Source organism: Castor canadensis, chromosome 13, assembly GCF_047511655.1.
Source record: "Castor canadensis chromosome 13, mCasCan1.hap1v2, whole genome shotgun sequence".
Taxonomy (NCBI): Eukaryota; Metazoa; Chordata; class Mammalia; order Rodentia; family Castoridae; genus Castor; species Castor canadensis.
In genome coordinates, this window is record NC_133398.1 from 70,611,169 (window position 1) to 70,632,124 (window position 20,956).

At 40.8% G+C, this 20,956-nt stretch overlaps 1 protein-coding gene across 2 annotated transcripts in view; it reads right to left on the reverse strand.

Moving 5' to 3' along the window:
* Dock8 (dedicator of cytokinesis 8) overlaps positions 1-20,956 on the reverse strand; it is a 216,514-nt gene that overhangs the window by 146,985 nt on the left and 48,573 nt on the right. The window contains exon 2 of one of the 2 annotated variants that reach the window (XM_074051975.1): positions 7,031-7,133. In XM_074051975.1, the coding sequence (XP_073908076.1) occupies positions 7,031-7,133 (103 nt within the window). Of the gene's footprint in view, positions 1-6,008; positions 7,002-7,030; positions 7,134-20,956 lie in introns of those variants that run through there. The other variant, XM_020186256.2, reaches the window with a different exon arrangement.

The following is a 20,956-nucleotide window of genomic DNA, read 5'->3' on the forward strand; positions in this document are numbered from 1 at the left end:
ATGTCATTTCTTGCTGTTGATTCTTTAATATATGTGCATGTGTATTTCTCCTGGTTCTGGTGCTCTGATTGAACACTGACTGAAACACCTGCTATTATTCATTCAACACACACTCATTAGTATGCTGCAATGCTCAGGCACTAGGCTGAGAAAACATAGTCACTGCCCTTAAGCAATTTTCAACACTTCTCTAGTGAAGTGTTTTTTTTTTCCCCCCCAGAGGACTGGTCAGTATACTGGACATGATAAATAATCTAAAAGCATCAACTTATTCACTGCCACATATTTATTTTGGTTTGTCTAAGACAAGACCTTGCTGTGTAGCCCAGGATGGTCTCAAACTCACAATCCTCATGCCTCCCAAGTGCTGGGATTATAGGTGTCCTTTTCTAAATTAAGCATGTCTGAGCTTTCCTTGTCTCCTAACATATGTCAAAGACTAGGATTTAATTTGTTCTGAAATTGAAAACTCCAGAACCATACCTGTATAAAATTCACCTACCCAACTCCTAGCAAACCACAGCTGACCTAAAATGATGGTATTTCACAAATTAGGATATTGAAAGCAGGGAGGTTAAATGCCTTGACCCACACCACACAGATGGTTAGAAGGACTCTGCTCTTGTTACAGTGTTTCGTGCTCCTGTGAGTGGGGCTGGGGAAAGGCATGACCCCGTGCACCCGCCTTGCATGTTTACTCCATAGACAGTGGTCCCCGCATCTACTTGGCTGTTTGCAACATTCAAGTCTTGTCAAAGTTGCCCCAAACTTTCCTGTTGTTGAATTCAATGGTCTTTTCCCAGTCTTGGTTTATCTACAGCATTCGACACAGTTTATGACTGTCTTCCTCTTGAAACACTTTCTTCCCATCCAGGGCAAGTCCATGTGTCCCAGTCAAAGTCCTATGTGCTGGGAAACTCCTCAGTTGAGCAAATTGGGATAGATGGGCGCTCTACCTTCAGGAGATCCTTTTTTTTACAGGGTCTGGGGTGCAGCCCTCCAGCATCACTTTTTGTTTTTTGCAGTAGTGGGATTCCAAAGGCCTACACCTTGAGCCATTCCACCAGCCCTTTTGTGTGAAGGGTTTTTTTCGAGATAAGGCCTCATGAATTATTTGTCCAAGCTGGCTTCGAACTGCAATCCTCCTGATCTCTGTCTCCTGAGTAGCTAGGATGACAGGCGTGAGCCACTGGCACCTGGCCCAACATCACTTCTTGATCTGCATTTCTTTGGGATGATCTCATGGACTCCCAGGGCGTTCAATACCATCTGTTTTTCTTAAATTACAAATTTGTATCTATGGCTTCAGCCTCTGCCCTAAAATCCAGGCTGACTTTTCCATAACACCTCAACATCACCACCTAGCAATCTAATAGACCTCTCAAACACAATATCTTCAAAATGAACTCTTCATTTCCCCACCAACCTGCTCTTCCCATACCTTTCAAACTCTGCATATCACCAAGTAGCAATTCCATTCCAGCAGGTGTCCAACTTTGGAGTCAATGTTGATTCTTCTCTTTCTCTTACAGTCTACTTGTAAATCCATCAGAAAATCCTGTCTGCTTTCCTTCTGAACTATTTCCAGAATCCACTGACTCCTCCCCTTCTCTTCTGTCCCCACCCTATTCCAAAGTTGTATCACTTCTTTCTTGGATTATGGGGTAAGGAAACCTGGACGTGGGTTTGAGTCTTATTTTTGCTGCTCAGTTATACTTTCTGTAATGTTTTCTGCAACACGGGGACATCTCTTTACCCACTCTCTCCTCATTGGTTTATTTTCCACAAAGTTACCAAAGCAACCCTTATAAGGACTAGAAAAGTGATTCTTATAAAAAGGCAAATGGTGCCAGGTCTGTGCCAGACCTCTATTCAATGTTTCCAAGGGCTTCCTATCTTTTTTTTTTTTTTTTTTTGGTCAGGAGGTGGAGTTTGAACTCAGGGCACCCTACAACTTGAGCCACAGTGCTTTCCATCTTTCATCTGAGTATGAATGGACCCTTCCTCTGTGGTCTCTGACCCAGCCCTGCTCTCTCTACCATCTCATCTCCTGCTGCCCACTCTGCAGGCCACACCTGCTTCCTTGCTGTTTCTGGGGCATAGCACGCACTCTTGCATTGTGGATTTTACACTTGATGTTCCTCCTGACTAGAATACCTTCACCTTGATGGTCTGCCAACTGTCTTCAGAATGCTGCCCTAGTAGCTCATTTCCAGATGGAGGCTGTCATAGACCCTACCCAATCTCAAATGCCACCTCTTCTGTTGCACTGTTCTCTTTCCCTGCTTGCATTCTTCCCAGCCCTTCTTACCTCTGCCACTGTCTCCATCCACTTACTTGTCTATGCCTGTCTACCACTCTAAAATAAAGACTATTGTATCCAAGCTCTTAGAGCAGAGAGAATGAGAGCCAATAAATATTTCCTGAATGAATGAGTGAGATGGTCTTCTCAGTTCTACTGAAGGCAGTAAGATTCCTCTGTCTTTAGGGATTTCACTGTACTTAAACAATGCTTTCCTGCTTACACCAATGGGAATCTTCCGCTGATACCACTGAAGACTCCGACATGCCATCAATCTGTTTTTACCAAGACCCAACGGATTCCTCTGTTTTATGATGACAATCATGACAGGCCTGTTCTGCATGCAGAGTGCCTGCCATTCTTTCATCTTATTTTCCATTGTGACCGTGCACAAACACTATACTGAGATCTTCACCTTCCTTCCGGTGCAATCAGTGAAACTAAAGAACAGCCTGACTTCTCCAAAGATGAAGTACAAATGCACAAAAGAATCAGAAGAATGAAGTGGGACCATATTTATGAAGCAATTTGCCCTTTAAAGTCATCCTTATCAGCAAAAGACAAACAAGTATTTCACAGAACCTATGCACATAACAAAAATGAATGCATCTAAGGTCTGAGGCTTCTTTTTAACACAAATGTTAGGTACACAAACATGTCAAGTAACCATAGTGTTTGGCACACATCCAGGATGTGACTTTTTTACATCCTTTCCTTCATCCGGAGCTATTACAGTCCAACTGATTTATTCATTTTACTTCAAAACTTTTATAGTCTTATTTTTTTAAATAGTATGTTTTCGTCCATAAAAATGTCGCTTAAGGGCATTAGTCATAATACCTCAAATTCTACTTATAGTGTTAGGGCATAGATCCCAACCCTTTTTTTTTTTTCTTTTGTGTTTCACTCCCCTTTCTATTCTCAATAATCAGAAAATACTTTTAGCATTTTACAGCCTATGTAGATGGCTGGCACCGAAGAGTCTCTGGTCAACCTGCTCACATGGCTGTGACAACAGAGAATATCAAAGCCATGGGTGAGTCTATCGACTAGCCAGAGCCCCGTTCTCTCTGGCCTCAGACACAAAGGCCTCTGGCAGGAGTCTATTGACCCAGAGCAAGTCTGTCATCATGTCTAGAGAAACACGAAAATATTTAAAACATTCTACCCATTTAGAAAATATACATACACTATCACTTACAATTAAACTTTAAAACAAATCCCCAATAAAATAAAAAGAACAAACATTCACCACACAGCTTTCCTCTCGCTCATCAGGTATGTGGCAGGAGCTATGGTAGACTGTGTCTATGGGGTTAGCAGGTGGACTGTCTCTACACATTCTGCAATTCAGAGCACACAGGACAGTGAAAGAAACTTTGCTTTCCTGTATATCCTTTTCCCTATTTGGAATAGTTCTTCCTGCCAGAGAACCTTTAGATGATTCTTAACCTGGGTCACGTGTTAAAGTCCTCAGGGAATGTTGAAGGACTGATACCTGGCCCATACTCCCAGGAATTGTGATGTAATTGCTCTGTGGTGGGCCACTCCACATGATCAGATCTGGGGGATTCTTATGTACAGCAGGGCTGAGGAGCCTTCCTCTAAGTCTTCTCAGCCTCTTCTACCAAGCCTTTGCCTCTCATCACATGGGATCTTTCTCTCTTCTTCAAGCTTACCATGGCCAAAGCCATGTGTTTTGTGACTTCCCAAATAAATCATAAAGCCTTTCAGAGGCCAAACCTTCTCCATTTGTCTCTTTGTAGTCTTCCACCTAGTCTCCATTGTGCCAAACTCCTAGGACAGCAATATTAGCCATATTTACACAGAATCTATTAGATAACTCTACAGGTATCTTAATGGGGGCAGCATTTAGTTTGCCAATTTTGTAAAATAGGAAACTGAAGCCTTTGGAGAGGGTAAGCAATGTGTCCCAAGTTACATAACCAATAAATGGCAATTATCCTTCATCCCAGGTCCATGTGACTCCAAATGCCTCACTCTTGCAAAACAGCAATGATTTGGTTGGGTTTAAAATAACTTGTAATTCACTGAGTTCTAAATAGCTTGATTTCAATGAAATACTTTTTAAAATTAAACAACCATTCGTATCAACATGTGAAGTTGTAGAACTGGGGGCCTAGCTCAAGTAGTAGAGCACTTGCCTAGAAAGTACAAGGCCTTGGGTTCAAACCCTAGAACTGCCAAAAAAAAAAAAAAAAGTGAGGTTGTAGACATAGTGGTTATATAAATAAAGATAAAAGAATCAAAGGTGAAAATGCACTTGGTCTTATTTTTCAATTTGCCAAAATGGTACAATAAACAGTTTACAGCCTTGCTTTTAAGAAAAGCTTTCTAAAGCTGCATCACGTTGAGTCTTTAGATGATAAACCACTCCTTTCCTTGCTATAAGTGAATCTTGCTGAAACATTCCATTATCTTTCTATGAATATAGAAATATTTCTTAGGGTGGAAGTTAAGTGATTATGTGAGCTGAAGATTTCTTTTGGGTAGCCTTGTTCAGGAAGATGACTTCAGGAAAAGCATGGCTACACATTGCCACATTCCCACACTGTGGCAGGTGCTTTAGGGAGATGGGATTCCCTATGCCGAGCACTCATTAAAACGCAGAGAGAGGGAGAAAGAGAACTCAGGCATCTTGAGTGCCACAGTCTCCTGCTCTGTAGACAGAGGAAGTCAGACAACAGACAGTGTTAAAGCTGGAGTAGAGGACTGGGAAATGAGATTCTGAAACTAAGGTGGAAAAGCCAGGAGGCAATATATTTTAAAGAATATTCACGTACAGATAAAACCAGGATCAAATGATGACTGCTGGAGACACATGGTCCTTACATAGTTTTAACATTATTGCTTACTTTTGCTACTTCCTTAATGACTTGTCTTAGAAAATGGGCAGCCAAGCCACATGCTAACCTGACTTCCTAGCTACAAAAGGAATTCAACAAAATTTACTTTTGTCAAAACCTCTTGAGGATGCAACAAACTACTAAAAAAATAGTTGCAAGTATTTTTATTATTTGCAAACTTACATTTAAAGAGAATTTCTCTTGCAAAGAGTCAAGGCTTCAGAATTAAAGTAAAAGCTGGTGAGGAGACCAAGGGTTAAAAACCTATCAGCTAACTTCCTTTACAAACTTAACAAGTTCCTTAAGACTTCCTTTAAGTCTCTTAACAGCATAATCCACACTTTCCCAAGACAGCTACTATAGAAAACTGTAGACTTAATTTATAAAAATGCAATCCACCAAAACTCCCCATATTGTTTAAAATTTTAAAGTATACACAATCACTTTTTAACTAAAGTTTTATATTTTGGACATAGTCCAAATCAGAAATCTTTTAAAAAACATTTTATATAAATATGCATTAGCATCAAGTTAAACCAAGAAGCATATCTAATTTATCTTGGCTTAAAGTTCACTTAATATATCCGAGGACATGGATATTAAGCATTTGATTTGCTTTTGTTATAACCTGCAGCTTTGCAGCACACAGGACAAGTTTAAGTTTAAAAGGGCAGTCTAGCAAGTCACCAAAGTCATAGATTTTTCAAAGAAATGTCAATCGCAAGTCACCTCATATAGTAAAAGGTACTATATATTTTCTAGTATATTATTTCGTTAATAACACAACACACACACACAATCTTTCTGAAACAACCACAAATCACTCCAGTAAAGCATACCTTTTAAGGATTCACAGTTACACAGCGTGTAAACTGTTACAGGACGCAAGATGGCGGCTACAGGAAATGGAGGAGAAGGTTACCAAATTTCTCAGAGCAGAAGTGGTTTTGAAGTAACAAGTAGAAACAAAAAATAACCTAACCTCCCCAAGATAACCACTAGAACGAACCAGAGTGCCACTGTGCTGTGTGAGGAAGTGAATGTGGAGAGGCTAGCGCTCTCACAACGGAAGTGACTACCCACTCCTGGCTTCAAAACCATCTCAGCCAAGTCAGGTTTATCTCACCTGGGACATGTCTGGATTTTAGTCCTAAATAACGTATCACATATGTGCACACTCCACAACTGGTGTTAATGTAAATATGTAGGCAATTTTCACCTTGCAAGGGAGAGTGTGTTTGAAAAATAAAAGTTCGTACATCCTGTACCTTTGCACTTGCATGAAGCTCTGGATAGGACAAAACTATGACCACAGAAGCAGATCAGTGACTGCTTGGGCTGAGTTTGGGGGTGGGGGTTGGGACAGTGGCTGCAACAGGGCTTGAGGGGAAGTGCTCTAACCTGATTTCAGGTTAAATGACTATAAATTTCCCAAACTGTACACTAAAATGAGCATATTTTATTGTATGTAAATTATACTTCCAGAATATGATTTTATACAACAAAGATTTGTTAACTTGGGCTTTTCAGATTTACGAATAAAATTTTCCAACAAAAGCACACTACAAATGGTGGTAAATTTCCAGACTCCCAGGTATGAACTTTCACTTAGGTGAGCGTGAGCAGCCTGGAAGACTTCTAAGTGCAGAGACATCAGAGCTACAGTTCTGGGAAGTCTGATTTGCACTCTTAGTCCTGGTTGGCAGAGGGAGAAAGGGATACTTTGATGTCAGAAAGCAGGCAAACTTAGGAACTGGTAGGTGGAGAATGCTGGGTGGCCCCCACACTAATGAGGGAACAAAGGCATATACATATGGTGGGCCTTGCCCATTTGCTAAGCAAGCCTGAGCCTCATACTTACTAGCTGAAGCGAGGGGAAGCCAGACGTACTCATGCTGGGTCGATGGTACTGCCCGAAGTTAGGTGGGAGAGTAAACTGCTTTCTTATTTCTGCTGACGAATACCTTGAATTAAAACAGAAAAATCTAAATGAGTTACACATTTTTAATTCATTAATTTTTAAATTAGGATATATTTGTTGTACAGGAGAGAGTCATTGTGACAATTCCAAATAGGCTTAGAATGTACAGTGATTAGATCACCTCCACTGTCATTCCCCCAGACCCCCTCTCCATCCCACTTCAAGCAATTGCAAGAGGTTTCATTTTTATATTTCATCTAAATATATGAAGTCCATCAACTATGTACCCTCACCTTAATCTCTTTCATTCACCCTCCCCTTTCCACAAGTACCCTACACACCTACTGCACCTATTTTACATTCCTGTCTCTTGTTATTAATATCTAAGTCGATATTCAAAGGTGTCTCGATGTATCCCTGCTGTGAGTCTACTGTACTTCGGTCCGTTCAACCCCTTCCATTGCTCTCCCCTATCCCTCCTCCCACTCCTCTAAATGAGGTTTATAATTTTTAAAAAATCATCGCGATTGTAGTGCAGTCTTGATATCATGTTGTAAAACTTGTCTTAGCTGGGAAATGGGCAGAATTGTGGAAAATGTCCTCTGTGGTCCGCTAGTGGACATTGTAGTTTTTGCCTGAGAATCACACCCTTGAGAAGTTCACTGGAGCCAGGCTACCTGCAATCTGGCTCCTACCCAAAACTGGAAGGATGATGGCAGAAAGAATTTGAGGCCCAGTGAAAAGATTCAGAGCATCTGACTCTGGGCCACTGAGAGGAGTTGGTCTCTGAATAGAGTCTTCAAAGTTACTATTTTTATTTTGGAGACAGGGTCTTGCTATGTGTGGCTTGGAACTCAAAATTCCCCTGCCTCAGCATCCCAAGTGCTGGGATTATAGGCATGTACCACCACGCCTAGCTTCTAATTGTCATTTTGATCCAGGCATTCTCATTTTATGCAATTGAACCCTTTGGGCCAGCAGCATCTGGGCACTTCTATCTCCCTGTGGGCACCTGAGATGAGATCTGGAATTCCCAAGGACTCTACTTCTCCTGGAGTGATCCCGTGCACCACTCATACTGACATTGCTAAGTCTCCAGCCAACACCCCCGGAAGCCAGGAACCACAAATGAGGAAGAAAGTCATTCTCCACTGTCTGCTCACACCTTCTGGCCAGTGGGAATCCAGATTGCAAACAGGTCGACCTCCAGACATTCATTTGCTAGCCATTTGCGTGGAGTTCAGACACATCTCCTTATCACATCATGGTGTGGGTGGCTGGAGTCTCAGGACAGTTCAAAAAGCGCATTAAAACACAATGAGAACAAAGCATGCAATACCAATACCACTATTGACTACAGGGAGAAACTAACAGATTCCTGAGATCAGATGAGGCCATATATTTAAAACATGCTACATCCCAGCAAGCACAAGAATAATTTTTAAATATACTTCTTACATGTGTTATTGCGATATAAATAAACCTCATTATATTTTCTCCCTGACAAAGCGCAATCAATGAGGATCCCAATGTGCTCTCCTTGGCTCCCCAACCTTGGCAATCTGATACATACATATAGAGAGGCAGGAAACCTGGATTCCAGTCCCAACTTTGGCATTCATTCTCCCTCTACAAGAGCACCCCAATTTCATTTCAAAATGCCCACATTAGTGTTGTGTGCTACCTGAGCAGAAATATAAACCAAAAGGGTGGGTACGTAACCTAAGGCAGGATAATTGCGTCTCCTTCCCAGGATTCTGAGTGACAAGTAGACATAAGAAAGGAAGGAAATGCCTTAGAGCACAGTTGTGCCAGTGGTGTCCCTCACATTCTGACACAAGGTGTGAAACCCCAGAAGTTACAACAGCCAGCATGAGCTGTATTTCTTAATTTCCTGCAGCATTCTCTTTATTTAATTTCTAAAGATTGTAAGAAGCTAGTAGGATCACGAGTTAAGTATTCTATTAGCCATCCAGGAAAGACAAATTGAACCACAATAACACAAAAACACAGTAACACAACCACTAGGATGACTATAACGAAAACCATGGGCAAGTCCAAGTGTTAACAAGGATACAGAGAAACTGGAACATTCCAATCCAGTACAGCTATTTTGGAGAACAATCTGGCAGGTCTCAAAAAATTAAACATACAGTTTCCCTACATCCCAGCATTTCCTCTCGTAGGTGTACATTCCAGAGAAATGAAAACATATTTCCATACAGAAAGTTAAATACGAACATTCATGGCAACATTACTCACAACGGTCAAAAAGTGGAAACAACCCAAATGTCTGTCAGTTGATGATGGTTCAACAAAAAGTGTGCTATCACACAATGGGAAACTACTCAGCAATACAAGGGAATGAAGTACTGATACATACCACCACCTGCATGCACCCCAAAACACTATCCCAAATGAGCTAAGCTAAACCAAAAGGCTACATATGGCGTGATTCCTCACATGAGAAGGCAGACTGGGAACACTTAGAGATAGAAGGTGACTTAGTGGTTGCTATAGATGGTGGGGAGCACTGTAGAGGAAGGAAGATCGACTATAGGTACAGGTTTCTTTTTTGAGTGATGAAAATGTTCTAAAATTAATTGTGGAGATGGATAAACAGCTCTATAAGTATATTAAAAACACTGAACTGTACACATTCAATGGGTGAATTGTGTGGTATATGAATTATATCTAAAGTAGATAAAGATATAAGTTGTAAGTATTCTACATGGACAAGGGTGGATACAAAAAAAATTATCTAATTTAGTGTGACAACTAGAAAGAGAGAGAAACTTCAGATTTTTGTCTACAAGTGCTTAATAGGCTAATTTTAATTACAAGCTGGGTAGTCACCACTCTTTTAAAAGACAGATAAGACAACTCTCCAAAACAAATGTCCTCTCTCCTGTGAGAATGCATCTCGTGTCTGGCGCCACAGAAATGCAAACCGACACTGATCTTTGACTTGCTTACTAAGAGGACAACCCTAAGTCAGGGAGGGCAAGAAAGCCAAGGCCCTTGCTTGACCCTTCTCTGACTTTTAAACTGACCTTTTCACAAAGATCAATTTCTCCAGAAACTTCTGCCTCTACGTCTTCCCCCAAGACCTCTCAAATAACATGACTACCTTGAAACCCTTCCTCTTCTGAAGGGAGAAGAGTGGTGTGTGTGAAGGGGGAACACCAAACAGTGTTCAGGAAAAGAAGTGCCACTGGGAGAGGTCAAAGAGGCAGGGGGCAGGCCCTTGCTTCCATTTCAAAGCAAAAATCTGGGGTTCCATGTCAAAGTCTCAGCTCTTTTTTCATCATGAAATCAGAATGTTCCCACCTTCTAGTCCTTTTTGTTGTTGTTTAGTTTTGTTTCTTGAGACAGGGTCTCCCTATGTAGCCCAGGCTGGCCTTGAACTCTTAATCCTGCTGTCTCCTAGCTCCTGAGAGCTAGGATTACAGGTATGAACCACCACACCTGGCTTTTGTCTTTAAACAGGATCAAATTGGCACTTCTGTCTGAACTTGTAAGAGTTTCCTAATTCGGCCATACAAATGATCTTCCTGGCACTTCAGGCCTGACCTAGCACCTAACACAGATCCTAGTTCCTGTCCTTACAGAATCATTTTACAAAGGGCAGCTAAACCTGTCACTTCAAAACTGTCAAAAATGGAGGCAAACTGTCCTTAAAATAAATATAGTAAGTCACCGAAAGAGAAATAATTGCTTCATATCACTTAAAGAACTTGAAAATAAATCACCTCTGGTGATGCTCTGCACACATATAAAACTAGCAGAAGTAGGCTGGAACAGTAACACTCCATGTTGGTCAAGTTGTGAAGGAACCAGCAGCCTGGCCCTGGTGGGGTTATATATTGACTCTGTGTGTCTGGAAACTAATACTGTAATACACAAAGAGAACTATAAAACTACCTTAACTCTTTGATCTAACCATTTCATGTTGGAAATATACCCTATGGAATCCATGCAAACCAAAATAAAATTTGAGCATTAAATGAACTCTGTATGATAGCAAGATAACAAATAATCAACAGTAACCAAAGCATACAACATTAGAGAGACCATTGAGCACAAAACACAAGGAATATTATTTTGTTCTTTAAAATGACAAAAATAGGGCTGGCAGAGTGGCTCAAGTAGTACAGCCCCTGCCTAGAAAGTGTGAGGCCCTGAGTTCAAACCCTAGAATTGAAAAAAAAAAAGACAAAAACGCAAATTAGGTTGACTCATGGAAACATGCATATAAAAAAAGCTACAGATAAAAAAATAGTATATGGAACTGAATGCAAACACTTTACAAAATACAGATGCTCAATCCCATTTTCTATGGGATTACATCTTTGAAAATCCATTGTAATTTGAAAATATTCTAAGTCAAAATGCATTTAAGTCAGGCACAGTGGTGCACACCTGTAATCTCAGTTACGGGGGTTGGTGGGGGAAGCAGTGGCATTGCAAGTTCAAGGCCAGCCTGGGTAATTTAGTGAAATCTTGTCTTGAAATAAAAACTAAAAAGGGCGGGAGATGTAGTTCAGTGGTAAAGCACTTGCCTAGCATGTGAGAGGCACTAGGTTTAATCCCTAATTTGGAATATATGTATATATAAAATATTTATAATATATCTAAGTTATGATTATATAATAAATTACTATTATATAATATAATAAAATATATATTATATATAATACATAAAATATGTTATATATAAATCATTTAATACACCTAAGCTACTGAATGCCATCGCTTAGCAGTACAGCACACTGGAGAGCACGATGGGTCCTCCTTGTGAACGTGTGTCTAACTGGGAACTGTGGCTCCATGATGCAGCCCTACATCTAGAGAGCCTCCTAGCACAAATTGCTAACCTGGGAAAAGATCAAAATTCAAACCTGGAAGTTGGTTTCTACTAAATGCATATCACTTTTGCATCATCGTAAAGTCAAAGAACCTGAAGTTATACCACCATTAAGTCAGGTCCTGCTGTATGTAGAAAAACACCAAAGGATCAGAAATGCTTCCCGCAGTCATGTAAAGGGAATGTGGTAGTGTTTCATCACTACCACATTCAGATTTTCCCCCTGTGAGGTTACTTAAATTCATAAATTAAAAAAATACATAGATATAAAAGTGCATGTGGGAAGGTATGTTACGTGGGATTGTAAAACGTTGTTGGAAACATCAGCTATTAACTTCTATGGGACGTCAGTCCCAAAAGAACATTGAGCAGCCTGGTGTCCAAAGCAACCCTCTTCCTCTCTCCCCAGTCCTAGGGCAGAGGGAATCTGTCTATGTAAATAAGAACAGAGCCAGGGTGAGAGCTTACACAGGAGGCTGGGTGTTTGCAGGGACTGTGGAAAGAGAGTCCATTTCCTTTCTCTTTTCTTCTCAGACCACATTTGACATGTCCAAGATAAACTTCATGAGTCTAGATTTATATTACGACTCTAGTCCCCTAATGAGCTGAGATACCCTACTTCTAAGGAATTCCACGTGGTTTATAAATAGGCTTTTCTGCATTTTTACAAAGTTTACTGGAAAGGAGTCTTGGGGTCTGTTTAACCTGTCATACTCACCCGAGGGAGTCAGCATGGTGGTCAGGGATTGCTACTAGTGGGTGGAGAGAGAAGTTCTATATTTTCATTCAGATCAACAGGTAATTGTGATAGACAATTGGGACTAAGACCCAGTGGAACTAATACAGAATAGAGCTTGCCAAGTGTGGTCTCTGGCCCATTTGCCCCAAATCATGAGCCATTTAATAAAAATGCATATTGCTCTGGACCTGCCCCAGTTCTGAATTAACCTCTCTTGGGTTGTGGCCTGGAAAACTGTATTTTAAGCCAGGAATCTCAAGCCAGGCAATTTTTTTATGACCAAAAAAAGCCTAACATTTCCTGAAACTACAAGTCTGTGAGAGAGTGGTTGCTTCATCATTCACTTATCAAACTTGAAAGGTCTATAAGCAGTAGGCCCTCTGCCAAACCCTAGGGACTGAATAGGCAGAAGATGAAGATGCTGCTCCTACAAAATTTAGGACAATGGGCAATGGGAGGAGAGTGGGTGGATAATTGATTGACTATAATATGACAAGTATCATAACACACGAATGTGTGCATTTCGTTGGAAACAAACAGGAGGGAGTTACTAATTCGGCCTGAGAATATTTGAGGGACTTTAAGATGAGGAAACTTTTCAATCAGATATTTGGGGAAAAATTAGTAGGCATCTAGGCATTGGGTTTCCTCATTTCTATTTTACATATTTTACCCACCATACTCCCCTTCCCCCTTTTTTTCTATGCATGTGGCTAGAAGAGCAAAGAGTGAAAACACAGGGACTTGGTCCTAAGGTTTGCCATTTGCTTGCTGCTCAAGTTCAAGTATATTAGCTAACAAGGCTGGGTCTTAGTTTCATTGCATGTAAACAGGAGAGGTTGGGCTATATGATCTCCTGGGCACCCTGCCAGAACTATCTGGCAAAGATGCGTGAGAATCTCCAAGAGGAGCCATCAGGGCACCAATCCTTCAGCAGCGGTGCTAGGAAACTGCACGGCCCCAGGTGGCTTTCTGGGCTTTCATCCCTGATAGACAATTGCTTCACTACATGCTGGTGTGACCAGCAGCCAGGATGGTTGGAAGGATTGAAAACTGACTCAAGGAACAACCTTGTCCAGAAGTATTTAAAGAGGCTTGGGGGACACTTGAGGGTTTCCTGAATCTGACATGTTTTGAACAATAGTAAAAGGGGGAGTGACAAGGAAAAGCAAATGTATAATTTACTGTTAGTAACTAATAACTGACTGTAAAACAACCAGCAAATACAAAGAGTATAGAGTAGAAAGCTAGTAATAAATAATAATTATAGGCATTTGTGGGTGGTATATAGTGTGTGTACCTACAAGTGTAAGGTACAATTATACCTTGCAAAATAGTCATTGTTTTGGGAATAGAAATGATTTACTCCTAGCAAACAGTGACTTCTGAATTACAAGTTTAGGAAAATGTAGTACAAAAATCAAGGTTTAAATTTTTTTGTGTGTAGAAAAGCTGGCTCTGGATGATGTGAATATCATAGGGTTGCATCATAGTGCATTGCATAGTCTGAAGACAATATTTGATCACGAGTGAGTGGGTCCTGGAGTCAGCCACATGAAAGTGACCTTGGGCTTTTTCTAAGGTGCCTTCTTGGATACTTTTAATACACTTTGAAATTTAAAAGGCTACAAAATGAACTCTATGGCAAATTGTGCATATACCTTTGCACATAAAATATATGTATATATCTCAATCCATATATGTGTACATATATACATACATACACATACATGCATGCATGTTTTCAGCAATAAAGTCTGGAAAGAATTTCTCAAAATTCTCCAGTCTGAGGTTTCATAATAGATCATTTCAGGTTTAGGGTGTCTCACATTTTCCATCTGTTTTCATAGAAACATCCTATAAATGTATGATTTCTGTAAAGCTTATTCAACAGGTAGAAACATGACTACAGAGTTCCCCTTACTAACAGGCTGTGGAAATACCTTTTCTTCCTCACAGGAGAGCTGTAAATCCCTTTCACTTGGAAAATTCCTCTGAAGGCAGAGGAATACTTATTAGATGCCTTTCAGTGTTCGAGGGTTCCAACAGCAAGCCAAGAGAAGGATGACTCAATGTCTCCAGTGTCTCTTTATGAAATTTCCTCTCTCCAGCTCCCTCCTGGCATAATTACCACCTGCCCTATATGTGCCGGTGCTCTTTGTTCATAACCATTTTAGTAAAAAAGGGTTTCTCCAGAAAAGTATGTTGAGACATACAGTCACAGATCTAACATATGTCAAGTGATTTCCCAAAAGAGGAGGAGAGACAAAATAGGAGCAGAAGTAACATTTAAAGAAATATTATTGACAAAAATACCAAAGGTGAAGATGGATAAAGCTCGACACAACCCCACCTGAATCAACACAGAGGACATCAACCTTTAAATATAAATGTGCCAAGTAACATAACCTCAAAACACAGATAGCAAGAACTATAGGAGTAGGAGGAAAAATAGCAAAGTCATAATTACAGTGAAAGTTTTAAACACACCTCTTTTAGTATGTGGTAGCACATGAAGATTAAAAACCCCAGAGATACACAGGATTTGAACATAATGAAAAAACTTGACCTAATTGACACATATATAAAACATTACACCGAAGAGTACATGTTCTTTTTTTGTGGGGTGAAGGGAGTGCAATACTGGGGTTTGATCGCAGGGCCTGACATGTGCTAGGCAGGCACTTGAGCCAAGCCAGCTCTTCTCGCTTTGGTTATCTTTGAGATAGATCTCTCATTTTTTCCAGGCCAGCCTGGACCATGATCTTTGTACTTAATCTTTCCTCATAGCTGGGATGACACGTGTGTGCTGCCACTCCTAGCTTTTTTCTTTTTTGGTTGAGATAGGAGTCTCATATTTTTGGCCAGGCTGGCCTCGATATTTCCACTTCCTGAGTAGCTGGGTTTATAGGCACGAGCCATCATGCCCAGCTAAAGAGTACATGTTCTTTTTGGGTACAATGAGTAATTACCAAAATTGACTACAGAAAGCAAAGCCAGTCTCAACAAATTACAAAGGTTAGAAATCCTATGAAGTAACTCATCTGATACCATAGTGAAATTAAACTAGAAATCCACTAAAACATACTCTTTTTAAAACTTCCAAACCTTTGCAAATGACATACTTTTAAATATAATCTGTACCAGTTTATGCACATAGGCTGAATAAATTTTTTAAAAACTGTGTAAAACTAAAAAAGAAAGTAGTACAAGAAAAACTATCTGGGGGGATGGGCAGTACTAGAGTTGACCCCAGGGCCTCACACATGCTAAGCAAATGCTCTACCACTAGAACCATGACCCAAGCCCTTTTGTTTATATTTGGTTTTAGAAACATCTCAGGGCTGATGGAGTGGTTCAAGTGGTAGAGCGCTTGTCTAGCAAGTGTGAGGCCCCAGTATCACCAGAAAGAAAGAGTGAAGAGAGATACAGTAACTTTCCCAGAGCAGATTCTATTTGGACTGGCAGAGTGGCCCCTTAAGAAGCCTGAGGCCCTGAATTCAGACACCAGTGGTGACAAAAAAAAAAGTTTAGAAAAAGCATCTCACTGCCAACTTTGCCTAAGCTGGCCTTGAACTCATGATCTTTCTGCCTCTACCTCCCAAGTAGCTGAAATTACAGACAGATACCACCACGCCTAGCTAGAGCATGTTACATATTTTGCATTTTCAAATATAGAAAGTATAAAAAGAACATCATAAAATGTTTCCCTTCTACTTTTGTTTGCCAGCTACACAGTTCCCTCCCCATGGGTAATCAGGCAATAGTTTGCTTGTACACAGTGAATGTTCATATGTATACTTTCTTTCATTTTTTTCCACCATGAAAATATAGTATTTGAAAGTTTTAATGTGATAGTATCTACCCATAATTCATTCCTTTTATTATGGAGGAGTATTCCGTTGTGTGGATATGGTACAATTGGTTTATCCACTTACTAGTGATTTACAATTTCCCTTCCCATGTGATAGATAAGTATACAGCAAAGCCCATATTCTTTTTTTATAGCTGCCTGTGTATTGTACTAGATTGGTGAGCAATACTCTCTTAACTAGTCTCTTTCACACATTTTTTGCTGTTTCCAAGTTTTTGACAACACAAATAATGTTCAGAAAACTATACATATTTAATTCATACGTGTGTAAGTACACGTGTGGAATAACGTCCTAGAACTGGAAGAGTGTGTAAGTACACGTGTGGAATAACGTCCTAGAACTGGAAAAGTTGAGTCAAAGACGTGGACTTATGTGCGGTCTATAAGGGCACATAGACCTTGTGGTCTTGGCGCAAAGCCACACAGCCTGGTTAAAAAACAACTGAGCCAGTCTCTCACTCCAGCCCACGTGGCCACGCCTTTATTTTGGTTTTGACTTCTCTTTGATGAGTCTCATCTCTGAGGAAAAGCCCAGTAGCAAAAGCACTCAACAAGCTGGTCAGAGATCTTGAAAGCAGCTTCTGACTCACTGAAGACATTGTGGGATGAAATTCTGCCAGATGCATGCTTTTGGCCCTTAAGAAAAATGTCTCAATTATTAGGGTTGTGAAAGGTTGACAAGTCTTGTAATGACAACAGAAAATCATGCCACTCTTTATGAGTGCTTTCGTTTTACTGCTGACTCCATTCACCACTTCAGCACTTGAGCACTTCACTGAATCCACACAGCAGTGCAATGAACCAGTTTTGTCTGGACTCAGGATTTGAACCCAGGTCTCTCTGACTCCAAAGTCCATGTTCCTTGTCACTAGGTTACTTATAAAAGCTTTAAAATGTACTTCAATCAAAGCACACTCTTAAAGCAAATGGAAGAAAATGCTATTCACAGTTACATTGGTGGAGGGGGATGATAGGGATTTTTTTTTCTATTCTCATTTCTTCTCCCCAAATGTCCGTGCTGTAATTGCCACCATCTTATGACAGACATTGCACACACACATGCTCACACACATTTTGAGCTACCGTGAGAGTATTTTAAGGGTCTCTTGAAGGTTCCTTTTGTCATTATTTCATTTCTAAGTCTACTGGAGTTTAAAATAGGGCTGTGCTTTCCCCAGACTTAGGGCCCTCATGCCCACTTTCTGAACTACCTGGGTTCAATTAACTTTCAGTGTTGGATGCTGCTGACGAAAAGCACCTCTTTTCTTCCCTCTGATTTGTGACTTACCTGAGTCATTTGTCCCAGCGTGGCCAGCTTCCTTCCACAGGCTGCATATCCATGATAGGACCCACAGGGGGATATTTACCTCACTTTCAGAGCTGCTGGCCAGGTTAGGGACTTAGCAGCACATCCCTGTCATCGGCATGACTTAGTGAGGAGGATCCATGAAGACAAGGAGAGGCCCCTGGTCTCTGACACTCAACCTGATTGCGGTTGTGAAGAACAAATGCCTTTTCCTCAAGAGGAAGTGGGGCAGTTTGAAGTCCGTCCTTTCCCATGAGTTTGCTTTGTCAAACTGTGGAATTTATTGAGGTAGTTGAACTGTTTCTGTTTGCCCACGAACACAGCCTCAATCTGTGGCAGACAATTCGCTAAGTTGAAGACCAGAAGGTAAGTATTTGTGTCTTCATGCACACTCTCGGTTGTTATGGTTATGGTTCTCAAACCAGGGACCCTGGATCAGCAATGTCAAAATCCCCAGCCTAGTTAGAAATGCAAACCAATGGGCCTTACCCCAGACCTACTGAATCCTAACTCTGGGGGTGGGTCCACTAATCTATTTTAGCAAGTCCTCCAGATGATTCTGATGGACACTTTGAGAACCACTGGCCCATTGCTAGCAGAGAAATTCCAGCTCTGCCTGCAGTTCCCTTCCCTTTACCTATCCTCCCTCTGTGACTCAGGACATAGCCACATAATCACCTTTCCTCAGCCCAACTAACTCTGCCTTGCTAGTTAGTTACTCTGATAATCAAGATTGCTCCTTAGGCAGATTTAACTAAAACATACCACTTTATACAAATAATGCACCCAAAAATAAGAACTTCCTCCATCCCACTCTGCCCTAGTTCTAAACCATCTCCATCTCTTCTCAAAATTTATTTTAGCTTAAAGGAACAAAGAACAAAGAAACTGAGATATTCCTAAATTATTAAGCTATTCATGGTTGACTGTTGTTTACTGCAAAAAGCTCTGAAGTGAGGGGAGTCAGAGCTTAGGAAGGTAAATATTTTGAAGGAAGAGAGCAAGGGTAGGACAGTTATAGAGGATTTCTTAGTTGAAAAACAGTAGAAAGAAAAGATAAGGCCTAAACCCAGATGTCTGGTGTTAATTTATTCTTTCAACAAATATTTATTCAGTGACTCAAGAGGTAGAGATTGGGATGATCACTGTTAGAGGCTGTCCCAGGCAAAAAGTTAGCAAGATCCCCATCTCATCCAAAAAGTTTGGGTTGGTGGTTCACACCTGTAATCCCAACTATGGGCGGACAAGGGCAGTATATAGATGGGCCCAGGCAAAAACCATGGGCCCTTAGCTGAAAAACAAAAAGCAAAAAAAGGCTAGATGTATAGCTCAAGTGGTAGAGAGCACTTCCCTAGCAAATGCAAAGCCCTGAGTTCAAACCGCAGTACCACCACACACACACACACACACACACACACACACACACACACACACACACACACACAGTTGTGCACCCACCCATTCAAGGAAAGCAGACACAGTCCCAATCCTTCTGAGTGGTACATTCCAATGTGCACTGGTGCCTGGGCACGGCCCTCTCCAGTGACCCTTGCAGCACATGGCGATTCATGACAGCAGGTTCTGGAGCCAAGAGAAGCCTTGGGTGCCGTTATAGTGGAGAAGGGGATGGCTGAAATAAGGGGAAATTGTTCAAAAGGAAAGGTACCCAGAAGCTACCACATGTAGCCATTCACAGAGCAAAGGAAATCACCCTGAAACTCCTACTTTTTTTTTTGGTAGTAGAGTTTGAACTCAGGGCTTTCCACTGGCTAGGCAAGCACTCTATGCTTTTAGCCCCACCTCCAGCCCTTTTTGCTCTGGTTATTTGGGAGACAGTTTTGCTTTTTGCCCAGGTTGGCCTGGACTGTGATCCTCCGATTTTAGCAATAGGGTCTCTACTGTCATTGGAATGGCAGGCGGGCCATGCCCAGCTTTCAGTTTTTTCTATTGAGATGGGGGTCTTGCAAACTTTTTTACTCGTCTGACCTGGAACTGGAACCCTTTGGATCTTAGCCTCCCAAGTAGCTAGGATTACAGGTATGAGCCACCATGCCTGGCAATTCCTACCTTTTATATCTTGGTAAGCTCTAGGAATCATGTATGTTTCAAGCCAAATCCATCCTCACAACAACCCTCCCATGGAATAAGCAATATCCCCATTTCACAGAAAAGGAGGCCAAAGCACGGAAGCATTGGGTGAATGGATAAGTTCTGAAGCAGAGCCTGGTCTGAGCTAAGGAGTCTCCCCTTCCATATTTACCCTTACGTAGCCTTACGCTCATGGTTCTCCAAGCCAGCAGTTTCCAGGAAGCCACCACGTTTTTATCATTCCTGCAAAAATTCTTTCCTGCTGGGCTCAGAAAAAGCCTCATTCTTGTGTTGCATCTTACTACCTGCCACAAAACTCTTAATACTCTATCCTTAATAATTTTCCTATCTAGACATAAAAATAAATTCTTTACTCATCCCTTACTCTAGTGTTGGTTATGTTAGTATGACATATTCAGAAGTGAAAAACCTCTTCAATTCCTTCTTGGTGAGGTACATTCTGTGCACCAAGCAGTTATTCCAGATACCAGTTCTAAGGGTATTTGTTTTGGTGCAGTTGTGAGGCCTGATTTATGAGCTGAAAAGTTATTTTAAGTCAAGAATTCTGGCTAAAAGCACCAACTCTCCAAACGTTTTTGGGAAAAGGTGTCTTATGCAGTATTTTTCTCCATGTGCAATATTAGAATATTGCTATACTTATTTTATGAAAGTATAGCAAAATTTATACTAACATGCATACATTACTCTTAAGACTGAGAAATAATAAGTGATCAGAAGACAGGAATAGTAAAGTTACGTGAACTATTTTAAGGAGGCATCTGGAAAATGAGAACATAGTATATGAGGAAATTTATTTCCTTCCTTATTAGTTGATTTATTCCTTAATATGTATTTTAAACTCAGAACAGTTAAAAGAGTCTCAGGATCATAAGGCTGATTTAAAGACATTCTGCTCAGGCTCCTAGAAAATTAGTCAAGATGCTTATATTTGGGAAATATATGACAACTTCTTTTTTTTTTGGTGGTGGTGG